The 14,722-nt window shown below is 40.8% G+C and overlaps 1 protein-coding gene across 4 annotated transcripts in view; it reads right to left on the reverse strand.

Moving 5' to 3' along the window:
• The window catches only part of PATJ (PATJ crumbs cell polarity complex component), a 329,924-nt gene that overhangs the window by 10,408 nt on the left and 304,794 nt on the right, over positions 1-14,722 (reverse strand). For 2 of the 4 annotated variants that reach the window (XM_031969002.1, XM_031969001.1), the window contains exons 37-40: positions 14,523-14,670; positions 12,117-12,203; positions 9,441-9,569; positions 1,702-1,816 (exon numbers count right to left, since the gene is read on the reverse strand). In XM_031969002.1, the coding sequence (XP_031824862.1) occupies positions 1,702-1,816; positions 9,441-9,569; positions 12,117-12,203; positions 14,523-14,670 (479 nt within the window). The remainder of the gene's footprint in view (positions 1-1,701; positions 1,817-9,440; positions 9,570-12,116; positions 12,204-14,522; positions 14,671-14,722) is intronic. The other 2 variants (XM_031969004.1, XM_031969003.1) reach the window with 1 other exon arrangement.

The following is a 14,722-nucleotide window of genomic DNA, read 5'->3' on the forward strand; positions in this document are numbered from 1 at the left end:
AAGGGAAGGAAAAGAAGGAAAGAAAAAAAAATTTTTTCCCAAAATTGCACGTTTAGAGTAGGGCCAGGAGATCATTATACAGTTCAACAACAATACTATATGATGACCAGTTCTGATGGACCTGGCCATTCTCAGCAATGAGATGAACCAAATCAGTTCCAATGGAGCAGTAACGAACTGAACCAGCTACGCCCAGAGAAAGAACTCTGGGAGATGACTATGAAGCACTACATTGAATTCCCAATCCCTCTGTTTTTGCCCACCTGCATTTTGGATTTCCTTCACAAGCTAATTGTACAATGTTTCAGAGTCCGATTCTTTTTGTACAGCAAAATAACGGTTTGGTCACGTATACTTATTGTGTATCTAATTTATATTTTAATATATTTAACATCTACTGGTCATCCTGCCATCTGGGGGAGGGGTGGAAGGAAGGAGGGGAAAAATTGGAACAAGAGGTTTGGCAATTGGCAATGCTGTAAAGTTACCCATACATATAACCTGTAGATAAAAGGCTATTAAAATTTAAAAAAAAATTGCACGTTTAACCTGTATTTAACACTGTGCCAACTAACCAATGGGGAGTCATTGATCATGGACTGTGCCTGCAGTTACAAGGAAAAGAGCTTGGCTGGCAATGGGTGGATACGTTAACACTGCACTTGGCCGCCAGATGCTCGACTGTGTCACAGAAGTGGAGAGAGGGAGAGAACTCGCCCAGCTGACCTTGAGGATGGACTCTGTCTATGAGAAAGAACATTTTTTGTTGTTTATTTATTTGTTCGGGGTTTTTTGTTGTACTGAAGACTGATCTACAGGTACAACATGTTTTTTTTTTTTTTTTTTTTCTCATCTATTTAAAGAGATCTCAACTGTGAACTTGTAGCCTGCCTCTGACACCCGATCTCATTTTGCGTGTGTGGCTATAGTGGGCAAGGCAGAGTACAGAAGGGACAGTGGGTCAGCCTGGAGACAGGGACACTGGATTATAGTCCTACTTCTGACCCATTCTCGTCTCAGGGGAGAACAGTATTTAGGCTATCCATTTTATGTGGCAGAAGGAAGGGGTCCTGGTGTCATAATGTGAAAAAAGGGCTTTGGAACTACTAAAATGTCAGCTGCTATTCATTTTTAATGAACTCTGTCCCTCCCTCTTTCTCTACCTCCCTCTTTATCTGTCCTTCTCTTTCCCTCTTTTTCTTCCTTCTCTACCTCCTTCTTTCTCTTTCCTTCCCTTTCCCTCTTTCCTTGTCTATCTCCCTCTTTCTCTTTTTTTCTCTCCCTCCCTCGACCTTTTCCCTCTCCCTTCCCACTTCTTATTTCTCAAAACCTCCCTTTTTCCTTACCCCCATTTCTCAAGCAAAGACTGATGACCTTCTTCTAACAACCTATAATTTCTTCCTTTTCTCTGTGTGAACTGCTTTAATATATTGGTTTTATTTTATAAGACCTCGGGATTTTTTCCCTTCTGTTCCAATGCTTCACCGCTTTAATAAAATGAAAGAAATATTTCCCATTGAAACCGTCTGGCCTTGTTTACTGTTGGTAGACCTAGGAAAATCCAGAGCAACAGGTCTCGAGTTCAAGACCATGGACCGAAGATTTGGGCCCAAGTGAAGCTCTTGTCCCATTGAGGAGACGACCTGAATACTTTCCGCTTCCTTGCATAGACTCAGACTTCCACGGCAAGGCAAACCATACCTGAGTTTCGCTGGGAAGAGTCCGAGGTCCTCTTGGTGCTAACCAGGTTTTGCAAGCTGGTGATGACGGGAGCCAGGGAAGGAGGAAAACTGTTGCGGACACTGGATAGACCCGTCTGCAACGAGAAAAGTAGCCAGAATGAAAAATCTGGTGCTCATAATAACCTGGGAAATAGGTGATGCTGTTAAGTGTTTTGCAGAAGCAAGATAAATGTGCAAATATGTTTAGAAGAATTGCACATGTTTAACCTGTATTGGATGACTTGTAATCTAGGGGAGGAAAAAAAATATGGAACACAAGGCTTTGCAAGGGTGAATGCTGAAAACTCTCTTTGCATGCATTTTGAAAAATAAAAGGTTATTATAAAAAAGCATTTTGTAGAAACTGAGGCTTAGGGAAATATAGCTATTAAATGTCAGAAGAGAATTGGAACCCAAGCTTTTCTCATTCTAAGTCCAAGGCTCTTTCTACTATGTCACCTAGTGGGTCAATGTGGTACTGTAGCAAGAGGCTTGGGTTTAGAAATTGGAGGCTCCAATTTCTAAGCCCCATTAACTACTTAGCTCTGATGCATTTCAGTTCTCCTTGCTGGCCCTCAACTCCCTCACTCAGAAAATGAGACCTGAGAAATGAGAGAAACGGGGCACGAGCTGAGCATTCTTGCTGTCATCCAGGTTTCTGTTTAAGTGCTTTTCTTCTCCATTAGTTTGGGAGAGAATGGGGACGAGAGTGGGCACAATCTACCGGAAGCTTTGGGACAGGATGGGGTCGCTTGGGCGTGCTTGCGATTCCAAGGAAAGCCATGTCTTCATGTGAAGGATGCAAAAGAGACAGGTATGGGGAGGTGATATGTGATGAGGAGGGGAGAAAAGGGGTGTCATGGCAGTGGACCCCAAAACTTCTCCATTATTTATTGATTTTTCTTTTTCAATCTCGAGATCCAAATTCTCTCCTTCCTTCCTCCTCTCTCTCTTACCCAGCAAGAAGGCAAGAAATATGATATAAAATTATACATTTTCAGGTATTTATTTTTTAAATTAAGAAAAAATATACTTCAATTTGCACTCAAGAATTAATCAGTTCTTTCTAGGACAACAGCATTTTCCTCCCCAGTTCCAAAGGATTGCAGAACTCTTAGATCACGGTATTGATCAGAGTAGCCAAGTCTTTCCCAGTTGATCATCCTTATAGCATTGCTATTACTGTTCTCAATGATTTCCAGGTTCTGCTCACTTTATTTTCTATCAGTACACATAGGTCTGAAACCATCCCATTTTGTTGCCTCTTATAGGACACTAGCACTCCAAGATATAGGCGACAACTTGTTTGGCCATTCCCCAATTGATGAGCATTCTCTCAATTTGAAATTCTTTGCCACCACAAAAAGAGCTGCTATAAAAATTTTTGCACCTATCTTTGGGATAGAGACCTAGTAATGGTATTGTTGGATCAAAGGATATACATAGTCTTATAGCCCTGTGAGCATAATTCTCAATTGTTCTCCAGGAGAAGAGGTAGACCAATTCACTAATCCACCGACAGTTTATTAGTGTATCTGTTTTACTCTCAACTCCTCCAGCTTTGTTCCACAAGACTTCAAGAAACAAGAAAATGGAGTTATTTTAATTTGCCTTTCTCTAATCAACAGGAATTTAGAACTTTTTTTTTTTTTAATATGACTATGAATAGCTATGCTTTCTTCTTTTGAAAACTGACCATTTGTCAATAGGGGAATGATTCATTTTTTAAAAATTCATCTCAATTCTATATTCAGTACATATAGGAGAAATGAGATTGTTATCAGAGAAACTTAGTGGGAATTTTTTGATATTACTTGATTATGGTACCTTTTAGCAAAATGTAATTTCCCTGTTTCTTTTTATTAGGTCTATTTTTGTTTTGCTTTGTCTGAGATTATGATTGCTACCTCGGTCTTTTCTTTTTTTTAATTTAAACTGAAGCATATTAGATTCTGCTCCAATTCTTTATTTTAACTTTCTGTTTCAGGTGTGTCTCTTGTAAACAATATATTGTTAGATCCTGGTTTCTGATCCATTTTGCTACCCACTTCCCTTTTATGGGTGAGCTCATCACACTCATTCACAGTTATGATTAATAACTGTATTTCTTTCCACCATATTACTTTATTTCTTCTCTTTCTCTTGTTAGGCTGTTCTTTCTCAAAAACCTCTTTTGCTTTTAACCACTGCATCCATCTTTCCTGCCTTTTATGATCTCTGTACCATCCCAACCCTGCTTCCTTACCTCTAGCACCTTTTCCTCCTATTCCCCTATTGAATAAATTGGATTTCTGTAAACAATTGAGTCTGTACATACTTTATTCCCTCTTTAACCAATTCCAATAAGAGTCAGGTTCAAGCATTACCCAACTCCCTATTTTCCTTTCCACTATAAAAACTCTTTTTTGCAAGTGCAAGGAAGAGCACTCTTTTATGTGAGAAAGTTTACGTCATTTTACTTCTCCCTTTCCCCTTCTCACACTGCATCCCTTTTTCTCATCCCTGTTAGTTTTGTTTTTGTTTTGTTTTTTTATAAAATCATCCCAACATAATCAATTCATAGTCCTATCTTGTGTCTATGGAGAGTACTTCTAACTTGTGCTAATAATGATAACGTTCTTAGGAGTTACAAGTCTCATCTACCCATTAGGAATAGAAATAGTTTAACTCCACTGAATCCCTTATGATGACTTTTTCTATTCATCTCTGGTCTTTTCATCACAAATGCTTGGAAATCCTCTATTTTATTAAGTAACCATTTTTTCCCAAAGGCATTTGTACTCAGTTTTGGTGGTGGGTTATCCTTGGGTTATAATCCCAACTCCTTTGTTTTCTAGAATAAAAGCCTTCTGCTCCTTTATTGTGGAAGCTGCTAAATCTTGTGTGATTCTGACTGCATCTCCATGATATTGGGATTGTTTATTTCTGATTGCTTGTAATATTTTCTCTTTGTCCCGGGAGCCATGGAATTTAGTTTTAAAATTTGAGTAGTTTTCAGTTTGGAGATTTCCTTCAGGGGGTAATTGGTGAATTCTTTCAATTTATAATTTTACTTCCTGAATCTAAGATAGGAAGAAAGTTTTTCTTTATAACTCCTTGGAAGATGATATTGAGACTCTTTTTTTTTTTTTTTTTTTTTTTTATGATCACGGCATTCAGGTAGTAGATAATTCTAAAGCTGTCTCTTTTCAATTTTCCAGATCAGTTATTTTCCCCATGAGATAGTTCACCTTTTGTTCCAATTGGTTCTTTTTCTTTTGCTTTGTGTTATTGTTTCTTGATATCTCATGGAATCATAGTTTCCATTTGCTCAGTTCTAATTTTTAAGAATTTTTTTTAAAGTGAGTTTTTGTACCTCTCTTTCCATTTGGCTTATTCTGCTTTTAAAGTTCTTTTTTTTTTCAGTGTATTTTTGCATCTTTTTTTTTTAAACTAAGCTCTTAATTCTCTTTTCATAATTGTCTTAAATCACTCATTTTTTTCCTCAGCCACTCATTTTTTCCCCCCTGAAGCAATTGGGGTTAAGTGACTTGCCCAGGGTCACACAACTAGGAAGTGTTATGTGTTTGAGGTCAGATTTGAATTCAGGTCCTCCTGACTTCAGGGCTGGTGCTCTACCTACTGCACCACCGAGTTGCCCCAACTCATTGCTTTTTAAAAAATTCTTGGTTGACTCAGGTCCAACTAGCATTTTTCTTTGAAGCTCTATTACAATTATTTTATATTGTTAAGTTCTTCTGAGTTTATATCATGGTCTTCCCTGCTACCATAGTAGCTTTTAATGGTCAGATTCTTTTTCTGTCGTTTGCTCATTTTTCCAGGCAATTTCTTGACTTTCAATTTATCTTATGGGTTCTGTTCATTCAGGGCTAAAAAGGAACTGTCCCAAGCATCAGCCTTTTTTTGCACTGCTGTTTTCAGAGTCAGTTCGTGGGGAAGGTGGGGTGAAAGGGGGAAGAAAGGTCTGCACCTTTTTGGTGTTTCCAAGATTGTATGATCTAGAGAAGTATGAGTCTTTACCTATGAAAGGTCCTTAGTTGCTGCAGCAACAAGAAATAACCCTCTTCTTTGCTTTGGAACTGTGATGAGAGCCCTTGTTCCCTTGTGATTGACTATAAGCTCTCCTCTCCTTCCAGGACCTCCGATGCAAAGTTTACAGGCAATAGTTACGAATCAGTGCCAGCCAGGAAAAGGTCCCTCATAATCTCTTTTTGACCGCTTGTCCAGCCCCCTTTCCCATCTCTGGGCTGAGAATTCCTGAACCTGCTACTGCACGGACAGGCTCCAGACTGAATTCTTCCTCAACACCTCAGCCCTTTCCTTCAGAGCTCCTAAGCTGTCTTAGACTTGAAGAAGGTCTCGCTCCCACGGTTCTGCTGCTCCAGAACGTGGCTTGAGGAGTTATTTTAAAGTGGCTTAGGGGACTGCTGGGAGAGTTCCTCTGTACTCTGCCATCTTAGCTCCGTCTCAAGTTTCAGTCATGAAGCTTTTCTTCATCCTTGATCTTCCACCTAACAGGGTTTTCCCTCCGCAAAACACCTTGGGTTACTTTTGTAGCTATTTTGTATACACTAACAACATACTTGTTTCCTTGTCATACCTTAAGCTCCTCAAGCACAGGGACTATTTTACTTTTGCAGGAACCTGGCAAGGCTTGCATGCTGTTGTTGCTCAGTTGTGTCCGACTCTCTGTGACCTCATTTGGGATTTTCTTGGCAGGGATACTAGAGTGGTTTGCCATTTCCTTTTCCAGCCCATTTTACAGATGAGGAAATGGGGGCACAGTGACTTGCCCAGGTCCACACAGCTGGGAAATGTCCGAGGCCAGATTTGAACTCGGGAAGATGATTTCCCTGACTCCAGGTCTGGCACCCTACGCACTCTGGCATCCCCCCGCTACCCTCTCTGTATGCTTGGCATTTCACAAAGGCTTGCTGGCTGACTGATTTGATCCCAGAGGGCAGAACCAAGAACAAAGGGTGGAAGATCAAAGAAGCTAATGTAAGTTTAATGTCGGAGCAATCCGAATGGGAAAGAAGCACTCCGGAGCTGAGCTCTCTGCCCTGGGAGATCTCCCAGACCACTGACTTGTGGAGAGAGCGGCCATTGCTCACGCAGCTTGGTTTAGATGGCAGCGGGGACACCCTCTAATGTTAAAAATCCTCCAAAATGTCCCCAAAGTGAACAGGGCAGCATTTGCCTTTAACAGCTTTCATCGAAGCAAAAAGCATTTTAAATCTACTCACCATTGCAAAGCACACAGAAAAGAAAGCCGGCTTCACTCCCAAGGTGTTTATGTTCTACTGGGAGACAATGTATAATGTGTAAATAGATATAGAATCAACAAAAAAGAAAGCATCCAGTGATGGAGGGAGCACTGGCAGCCGGTGAGTGGGTCAGAAGCAGCCTTGTGGGGAAGGTTGTGCCTGAGTTCTGGCTGCAGCAAAGATAGCGTGGAATTGAAGAGGAGAGAGGGCATTGGGGAACACCAGCATAAGGGCCCAGAGAGGGGAGCTAGGGTGGTGGGTGGTGTGTGTGTGTGTGTGTGTGTGTGTGTGTGTGTGTGTGTGTAACAGAAAGATCAGCTTGGATGGATTGTAGAAAGCAAGAAATGGAAGAATGAAGGGGGAGGCAAGGTATAAAGGGCTTGAAAAGCCAAAGGGAAGAGCATCTATTTGATCCTAGAGGGAATAGGGAGCCACTGAATTTTATAGAGAGGATGCTTTATAGAGGAGAGAAATGTGCTTTTAATGCTTGACTTTCTTTGATGTTATTTTTTTTGGAAATTGAGCATTTAAAACACCTCAAAGGAAAAGTCTTTAGATCATGGCCAAGTGCAGGGCACTCCTCTTGTTGACAGGAATAAGTTGGAGGAACACGAGCACCCAGAAATGATACTTTTCTTTTTCTTTTTTTACTTGTTCCTTTTTCTGCCTTACTCATTTCTTCTAATGGATTCCTATCAGGTGGGGCCACAGTACAGGAATATGAGACCTGAGTTCAAATGCAGCCTCGGACACTTACTAGCTGTGTCACTTGACATTTGTCCCCCCCTAATTACCTCAGCTATAAAATGGGGACGAGCAGAACATCTGTCTCCCAGAGCAGTTGTGAGCATCGGATGAGGGGATGTTAGAGAGAAAGTTATGCTTAACACAACGGCTGGTACACAGTGGGTGCTCAATAAATGCTTGTTCTCTCCTTTTCCCTTTCTGTAGTGGAATGATGTCAGAGAAGGAAAGCTTTCTCACTCCACAGTGATTTCTCTCCAAAAGGGCTAAGGTTATGAGGATCCCTGGGAAAAGCCCAGCAAAAACAGCAAAAAATCAGCAAAAGTACAGGGAGACTGAAGGGAGGACAGAAGGTGCTGGAGAAGAAATTGATTACTATGGCGCAGCAGCCTCTGCAGTGTTAGGAATGAAGCACCCTGGACTGCTCTGAACCATGATTAATGGTTAAGGATCCTTCCATGTGCAATGACTTGATGCATGTACATCCAGTATTTTGAAAAGTAAAAGCACGGCAGTTACATATTTAAAAATTATTGATTATACTTTTTTCCTCGATTATATTTTGTCTCAGGAATCTCTGGTGAGCGGGTTTGCTCTTCCCCCAAATCTGTTTTATTCCTTGTTGCTTTGGAATTCTTAGAAATAGAAACAGGGCCCACCAGGAGTAGCAGGGGATCACCAAGAATAAGTCACAGACTCACTAGGGAATCACATATTTAGAGATGAGAGGGAACAAAGAAGTCGTGTAGACCAGCATACGCCTTTTTGAGATAGGGAAAAGTGAGAGGATGACAAATAAAAGAATTGCCCAGAATCCTAGAATGTCAGAATTGGAAGAAACCCCAATGGCTACATGTCCAACCATAACCTTGAAGGCAGGTCACTGGAGTGAACCTGAGAAGTGACCACATCACCTCTGCTTAGAGATCCCCAGAGAAGGGGAAGCCATCATGCCAGAAGGAAGCTCATTTTACTCAATTTACATATTTTAAAGATAGGGAAAAGTGAGATGATGACAAATAAAAGAATTGCCCAGAATCCTAGAATTTCAGAACTGGAAGAAACTCCAGTGGTTACATGCCCAAGCATAACCCTACAGGCAGGTCACTAAAGTGAACTTGAGAAGTGACCACATCACCTCTGCTTAGAGATCCCCAGAGAAGGGGAAGCCATCATCTCAGAAGGAAGCTCATTTTACTCTGAGGTAGCTGTAATTATGAGGATGTTTATCCACTTATCAGCCCTGACCTGGTCTCTTTCAAACTTCTACCAATGCTCCTGCTTCTGAGACAAAAAGAACAATTCTAATCTCTCTTCTGAGGATGAGATAATCCTTACACACTGGAAGAGAGTTATTATGCTTCCTCCCTAACCCCTGGCCCAAGTTGGAAAGGCAAAACCTCAGCAATCTCCTTCTCCCCTTGCCCTCCCCTTCTCTGGCTGCTGAATTCTATGGCTATACAATTAGAGTGGCAAGTAACTACCTATATTTCAAACCCTTCTTTGTCCTAAGTGCTTTGCCGCAAGTGACACAGGTTACAGTTAAGGATCTAGGCCGGGATTTGAACCCCAACCCAGTGGGATGCAAGGAAGGCTTCCAAAGCCCGAGAATCCAAAGTTAGTATGGTTTAATTATACCAGCTCCCTCCTCCCCACTCCTGCAGGAAGTAAATATTCCCTTAAAAAAAGCCCATAATGCCACCAGCACCTTCTGGTTCTGTTTGACCCGGGAAATCAAAAGCTTCTCGGGTCCTTCTCTGGCTGCTGCAGTCTCAGTCTGGCCCGTTCCCTCGGAAAGGCAATGGGAGAGAGCCGGCGGCCCCGCTGAATCTCTTTTCTACAACAAGAATCATTGTGGTTGTCAAAATACGCATCCTGTTCTCTGGGAAACCCTCTTCAGCCGGCTCGGGCCATAAAGGGGGTCCTCGAGACAGTCATCTCGAAACAGCTGCGGGCTGATAACCATGGAAATGGGGTGACCCCTCTCTCTGCAAACAGCTCCTGCAGCCCTAAAACAAAAGGCCGTCTATGCCCAGGCACAGCATGGAGTGGATTAGCAGGCTCAGGATGGGGAGGAGATACAGTTGAACTGTCTACCGCCAGCATTCACAGCCAACCCTGGGAAAGAAGGTGCAGCAAAGGGCTTTTTGTTTTTTTTAAGATGATGCTTATTTTAATCTTACAAAAAAAAGCCCGCCATATCTGCCAGCACGGCGAGTAACGCCAGTCCACAAAACCAGGGAGAAGCTGGCATCCGCCACTCCCCCAAGAAGGACTCATTAACTGCCCTCGCTCTTCTCAAGTTAGCTTGACGGCAAAATTTCATTGAAGGACCAGAACAATGCTGAGCTAATGAGGGTCAAATTGCCACCAGATGTTACCTTTTTAATAAACACAGCTGTGTCCAAATGCATTCAGGCAACTTAGCCCCAACTGGGGAGCAGAGGAGAGTGTTTCGAGGAAAATGTTTGCTGGCAATAAAGGGACCAGAAGAATCGGCGAATTAATAAGCCCCTCGCTTTTATTTTCCATTCCTTTGCATTTAAGACTCACTGAAATAATATGGAACTCGGGGACCCGAAACACGTTTTATAGGAAATATAAAATCCAAACAGCCAGAGGTTTTAAAAGCCACTGTTATTAAATTGGGAAAGCTGTGTCAGTTAGGAGAGAAGAAAAGAAAAAGAGGCAGAAGGATTCGATGAAAGGACAATCACATGTGAGCCTGGGCCCTGGAGCAAGGGCTCCCTTCTTCTAGAGAGATCCTTTTCAGACCTAGACCTGGGACCTTAAAGTGAACGATCATAATCACCGTATCTTACAAGCGTGTTGTGCCTCAGTTGTAGACAGACACTGCAGAATTTCAGAGGGGGGATTCCAGTCTACATCTGCCCTACAAAATGCCCCCAAACCAGAATCCAGTCACAAGACTTCTGGCAAAGGGAAATCCACTAGCTCCCCAGGCCACCCACTTCACTGGTGAACCACATTTAAGTTTTTTTTTTTTTTTTCCCTGACATCAAGTTTCATTTGGCTCCTTGCAGCCTTCCAACCCATGGTGTCCCCGGGAGGCCAAGCAGAGCAAGCGGGATCCCTCTTCCAAGTAACAAATCTCTGCAGATGACTATAATGGCCCTTCTTAAGTCTTCTAAGGCCGAAACACCCCCCGTTCCTATAATCTATGACATGAAGTCAAAGCCTTCACCTCTCAGATCTCCACTGGATGCCCTTTGAAAAAAAGTCATTTATTTTTTAATTTAAGGAATAAAACAAGATTTCTGTAACAGGATACTAAAAAAGATGATTTCACAGGAAACTAAGTCTATTATGATATTCCTTTTAAATATATTTATATATAATATATATTTATAATAATATATTTATAATAATATATTTATATATATATATATAATATATTTGTAATATTATATATATATATATATATATATATATATATATATATATATATATATATATATATAAAATTATTCTGTAACTTTTTTCTCCATGTTTTTCTTCTCACCCCACCACCTAGAAGGGGCTACCATTAGATATAAATAAGTATATCTACCTAGATCATGTATGTGTGTGTGTGTGTGTGTGTGTGTGTAAACTTATTCTAAATATACTTCTATTTATCAGCTTTTTCTTGGGATGTCGATAGTTTCAGTCCTTTATAGTTAATTTTGGTATTTATAATAGTCAACATGATTGATTTTTCCAGTCTTAAACAATATTGCTGTTACTGTAGACAAAGTTCTCTTGGTTTTGCTCATCTCATTGTTCATCATTTCATGTTGTTCTAAAATCAGACCACAGAACACCATCCCTGTCCTGGACAGGATGAGCATCCTAATGCGGTCTGAGATTACACGAACCCCTCCGGTCAGGTGCCAGGCGAACTTACATTGAACAGACAGTTGCCTAAAACCTCCACGTCTTTCCCAGGAAAGATGGTCTGAAAACATCGCCCCTCCATCTTGCATTGGAGAAGTTGGTTATAGGAGCCCAAATGTAATTAGTTCCTTCAGTCCCGTCCCTCCTCCCCAGCCCCCCAGCTCAATGTAGGAATTATTGTCCCCCTTCTACAGCAGAAGAAAGCAAAGCAGGAAGAGGGAGGCAGCTCTTGAACCCAGGTTTCTGATTCCCCGGCTGGGGTCTTCCTTCCTTTTTATCAGAACAATTCATTCAAATTTCCATCGGAAATTTCTTCCCAAGCATTGGCTCTATACCTTAATCTTAAAGGTTTGCCCCGGGGGTGTTGAAGGTTAATGGCTTGCCTAAGATCATACAGCAAGTATATTCTATAGCACTCCCTCCCTCCAAATTAGAGACGCCCACCCATGCTTGTGACTATTAGTCATCCTTCAAGGTCACCACTCACCTGGCTGTTCTGAGAGGTTTTCCTTGATGAGAACCAAGAACCAGCCTTTAACCTTCCGATCTCCAGCTGCACAAGGCCTTGAGCACACTTAGGGTGAAAAAAACACAGAAAAAAATCATCAGGGGAAGGCTACAACCTTACTTGATGCATCCCTATCTTGATGCATCCCAATTGCTCAATGCTGCTTCGGTATCCCCATTTTATAGAATTTGGAACACAGCAGGTGATTAATAAGTGCTTACTAAGTGATTGAATATGCTGCTACTTACTAGTTACTTTTCAACTGATAGATTTCATCTGTGTCTGGCTTTCCCCCCTCCCCCCCCCTTTCACTTAAGATAATTGAAGAAAGGACTAGTTTGGGATTTCTCCTCTTTTAATTGAAGGAAAACAGTGACATGGTTTAAAGAAAATATCTATAGCTTTTTTTTCCTGCTGAGGCATTTGGGGGTAAGTGACTTGCCCAGGGTCACACAGCCAAGAAGTGTTAAATGTCTGAGATCAGATTTGAACTCAGGTCCTCCTGACTTCAGGGCTACTGCTCTATCCACTGTGCCATCTAGCTGCCCCTGAAAATGTCTATAGCCAAAGAGAGTGTTTAAGAGGAAAAGGACAGTCTGATAACTGAATAAGCATTCGCTGAATAATCTTTCCTTCCTTCTCTGTCTCTTTGTTTCTCGTCTCTCCCTCTCTCTCTCCCTTTCTCTTGGATTATAGGGGAAACACGGTAAATGAAGATGGGTTTGCAGCTTGGAGCAATGGTTCAAGTTTACTAACCAAGGCTTTCATGTAAAATATAGGGACCTAAACAGCAAAGATACAGAGAGTTGGACTTGAAGAAGTCTCATAAATATTTTATAAACATTATCTCTTTCCAAACATTTTACCAATTTATAAATATTATTTTAATCCTCCTCGCATCCACTCTGAGATAGAGTGCTGTTATGACCCCATTTCACAGATAAGGAAACTGAGGCCAAGGGACGCCAAGCAGCTTGGCCAGGCTAACAGAGCTCGGGAGGGAGGACTCGATCCCGGGTCTTCCAAACCCCAGATTTAGTGCTTAATTCAGTTTAGGACCAAGCTATCAATCATATTCCTCCTCAAAGCCAGCCCCAAGGAGAGCCACCTGCTGGAATCTCTTATCAAATGGCAAGAGGAGGGTCAAACCCACCAGCCGCTTGTCATTCTCAGACAAAATGAATTCACAGAAGAGTCTGTCCGTCTATCTACCCAGTAGCTCGAGATTTGGAAAAGTCTTTTACATCCATTGCCACTTCCAGCCAACAACAGAACGGTCCTTCCTTTCAGAGTTTTTCTCTCCCGGGAAATCGCACGACTTAATTTTGGTTCTGTCTAAATCTAGGAAAGGAACTGCAACTATGAAAACTTGGGCTGCTGATGGACACAGACAAAGCCTGTGACTTATATATACATATACATATATATATATATATATATATATATATATATATATATATATTTACACATACACACACATACAAAGTTATATATATAACCTTATATATACATATACGACATATATAACCTCATATATACATATACAAGGTTCTATATAACCTCATATATACACACATATACACATACATATATACATATACAAGGTTATATATATATAATCTTATATGTACATATACATATATACACATCTGACGTTATATATAACCTTATATATACATATATATAGACATATACAAGGTTCTATATAACTGCATATATACATACATATATACATACATATATACATATACAAGGTTATATATATATATAATCTTATATGTACATATACATATATATACACATACGATGTTATATATAACCTTATATATACATATATATAGACATATACAAGGTTCTATATAACTGCATATATACATACATATACACATACATATATACATATACAAGGTTATATATATATAATCTTATATGTACATATACATATATATACACATACGACATTATATATAACCTTATATATACATATATATATATAGACATATACAAGGTTCTATATAACTTCATATATAAATACATATACACATACATATATATATGCATACATATACACATACACATACATATACACACACACACATATATATATATATATACACACATACATAAGGGAGTGCTAGGATTCCGCTCACTAGTTTCCTAAGCAAATCTGCATCTTGAATTCTGGGGTTAAGTTCTAAAATGAACAAAAGTTTCTTTTCCTCCCGTGTCACGTAAGCCAACAGATTCTGGCTCTAGGTGATCATGCTTCCTAATTCCTTATACAGCAGGGCCCTTTTGTTTTTCGGAGTGACACCGGGCACGGGGGCACCGGGCTGCTGGCCGCCTGCTACTGTAAGAGAACCTGCTCCAACGCCACAGACTCACCTTGAGCACAGTGGCCACCGTCTCCTGGGACGCGCTCCTCATGTCCTCTCCGTTCACAGACAAGATCTGGTCTCCCTGAATCAATCTCCCATCCAGGTCAGCAGCCCCTCCTTTCACAATGTCCGAGATAAAGACTCCGCTTCCGTTTCTGGGCAAGATCACAAAGCAGGTGGCCAGTGACTTCGTTCCTCTACCCACCA

The sequence above is a fragment of the Sarcophilus harrisii genome, chromosome 4, assembly GCF_902635505.1.
Source record: "Sarcophilus harrisii chromosome 4, mSarHar1.11, whole genome shotgun sequence".
NCBI classification, from domain to species: Eukaryota; Metazoa; Chordata; class Mammalia; order Dasyuromorphia; family Dasyuridae; genus Sarcophilus; species Sarcophilus harrisii.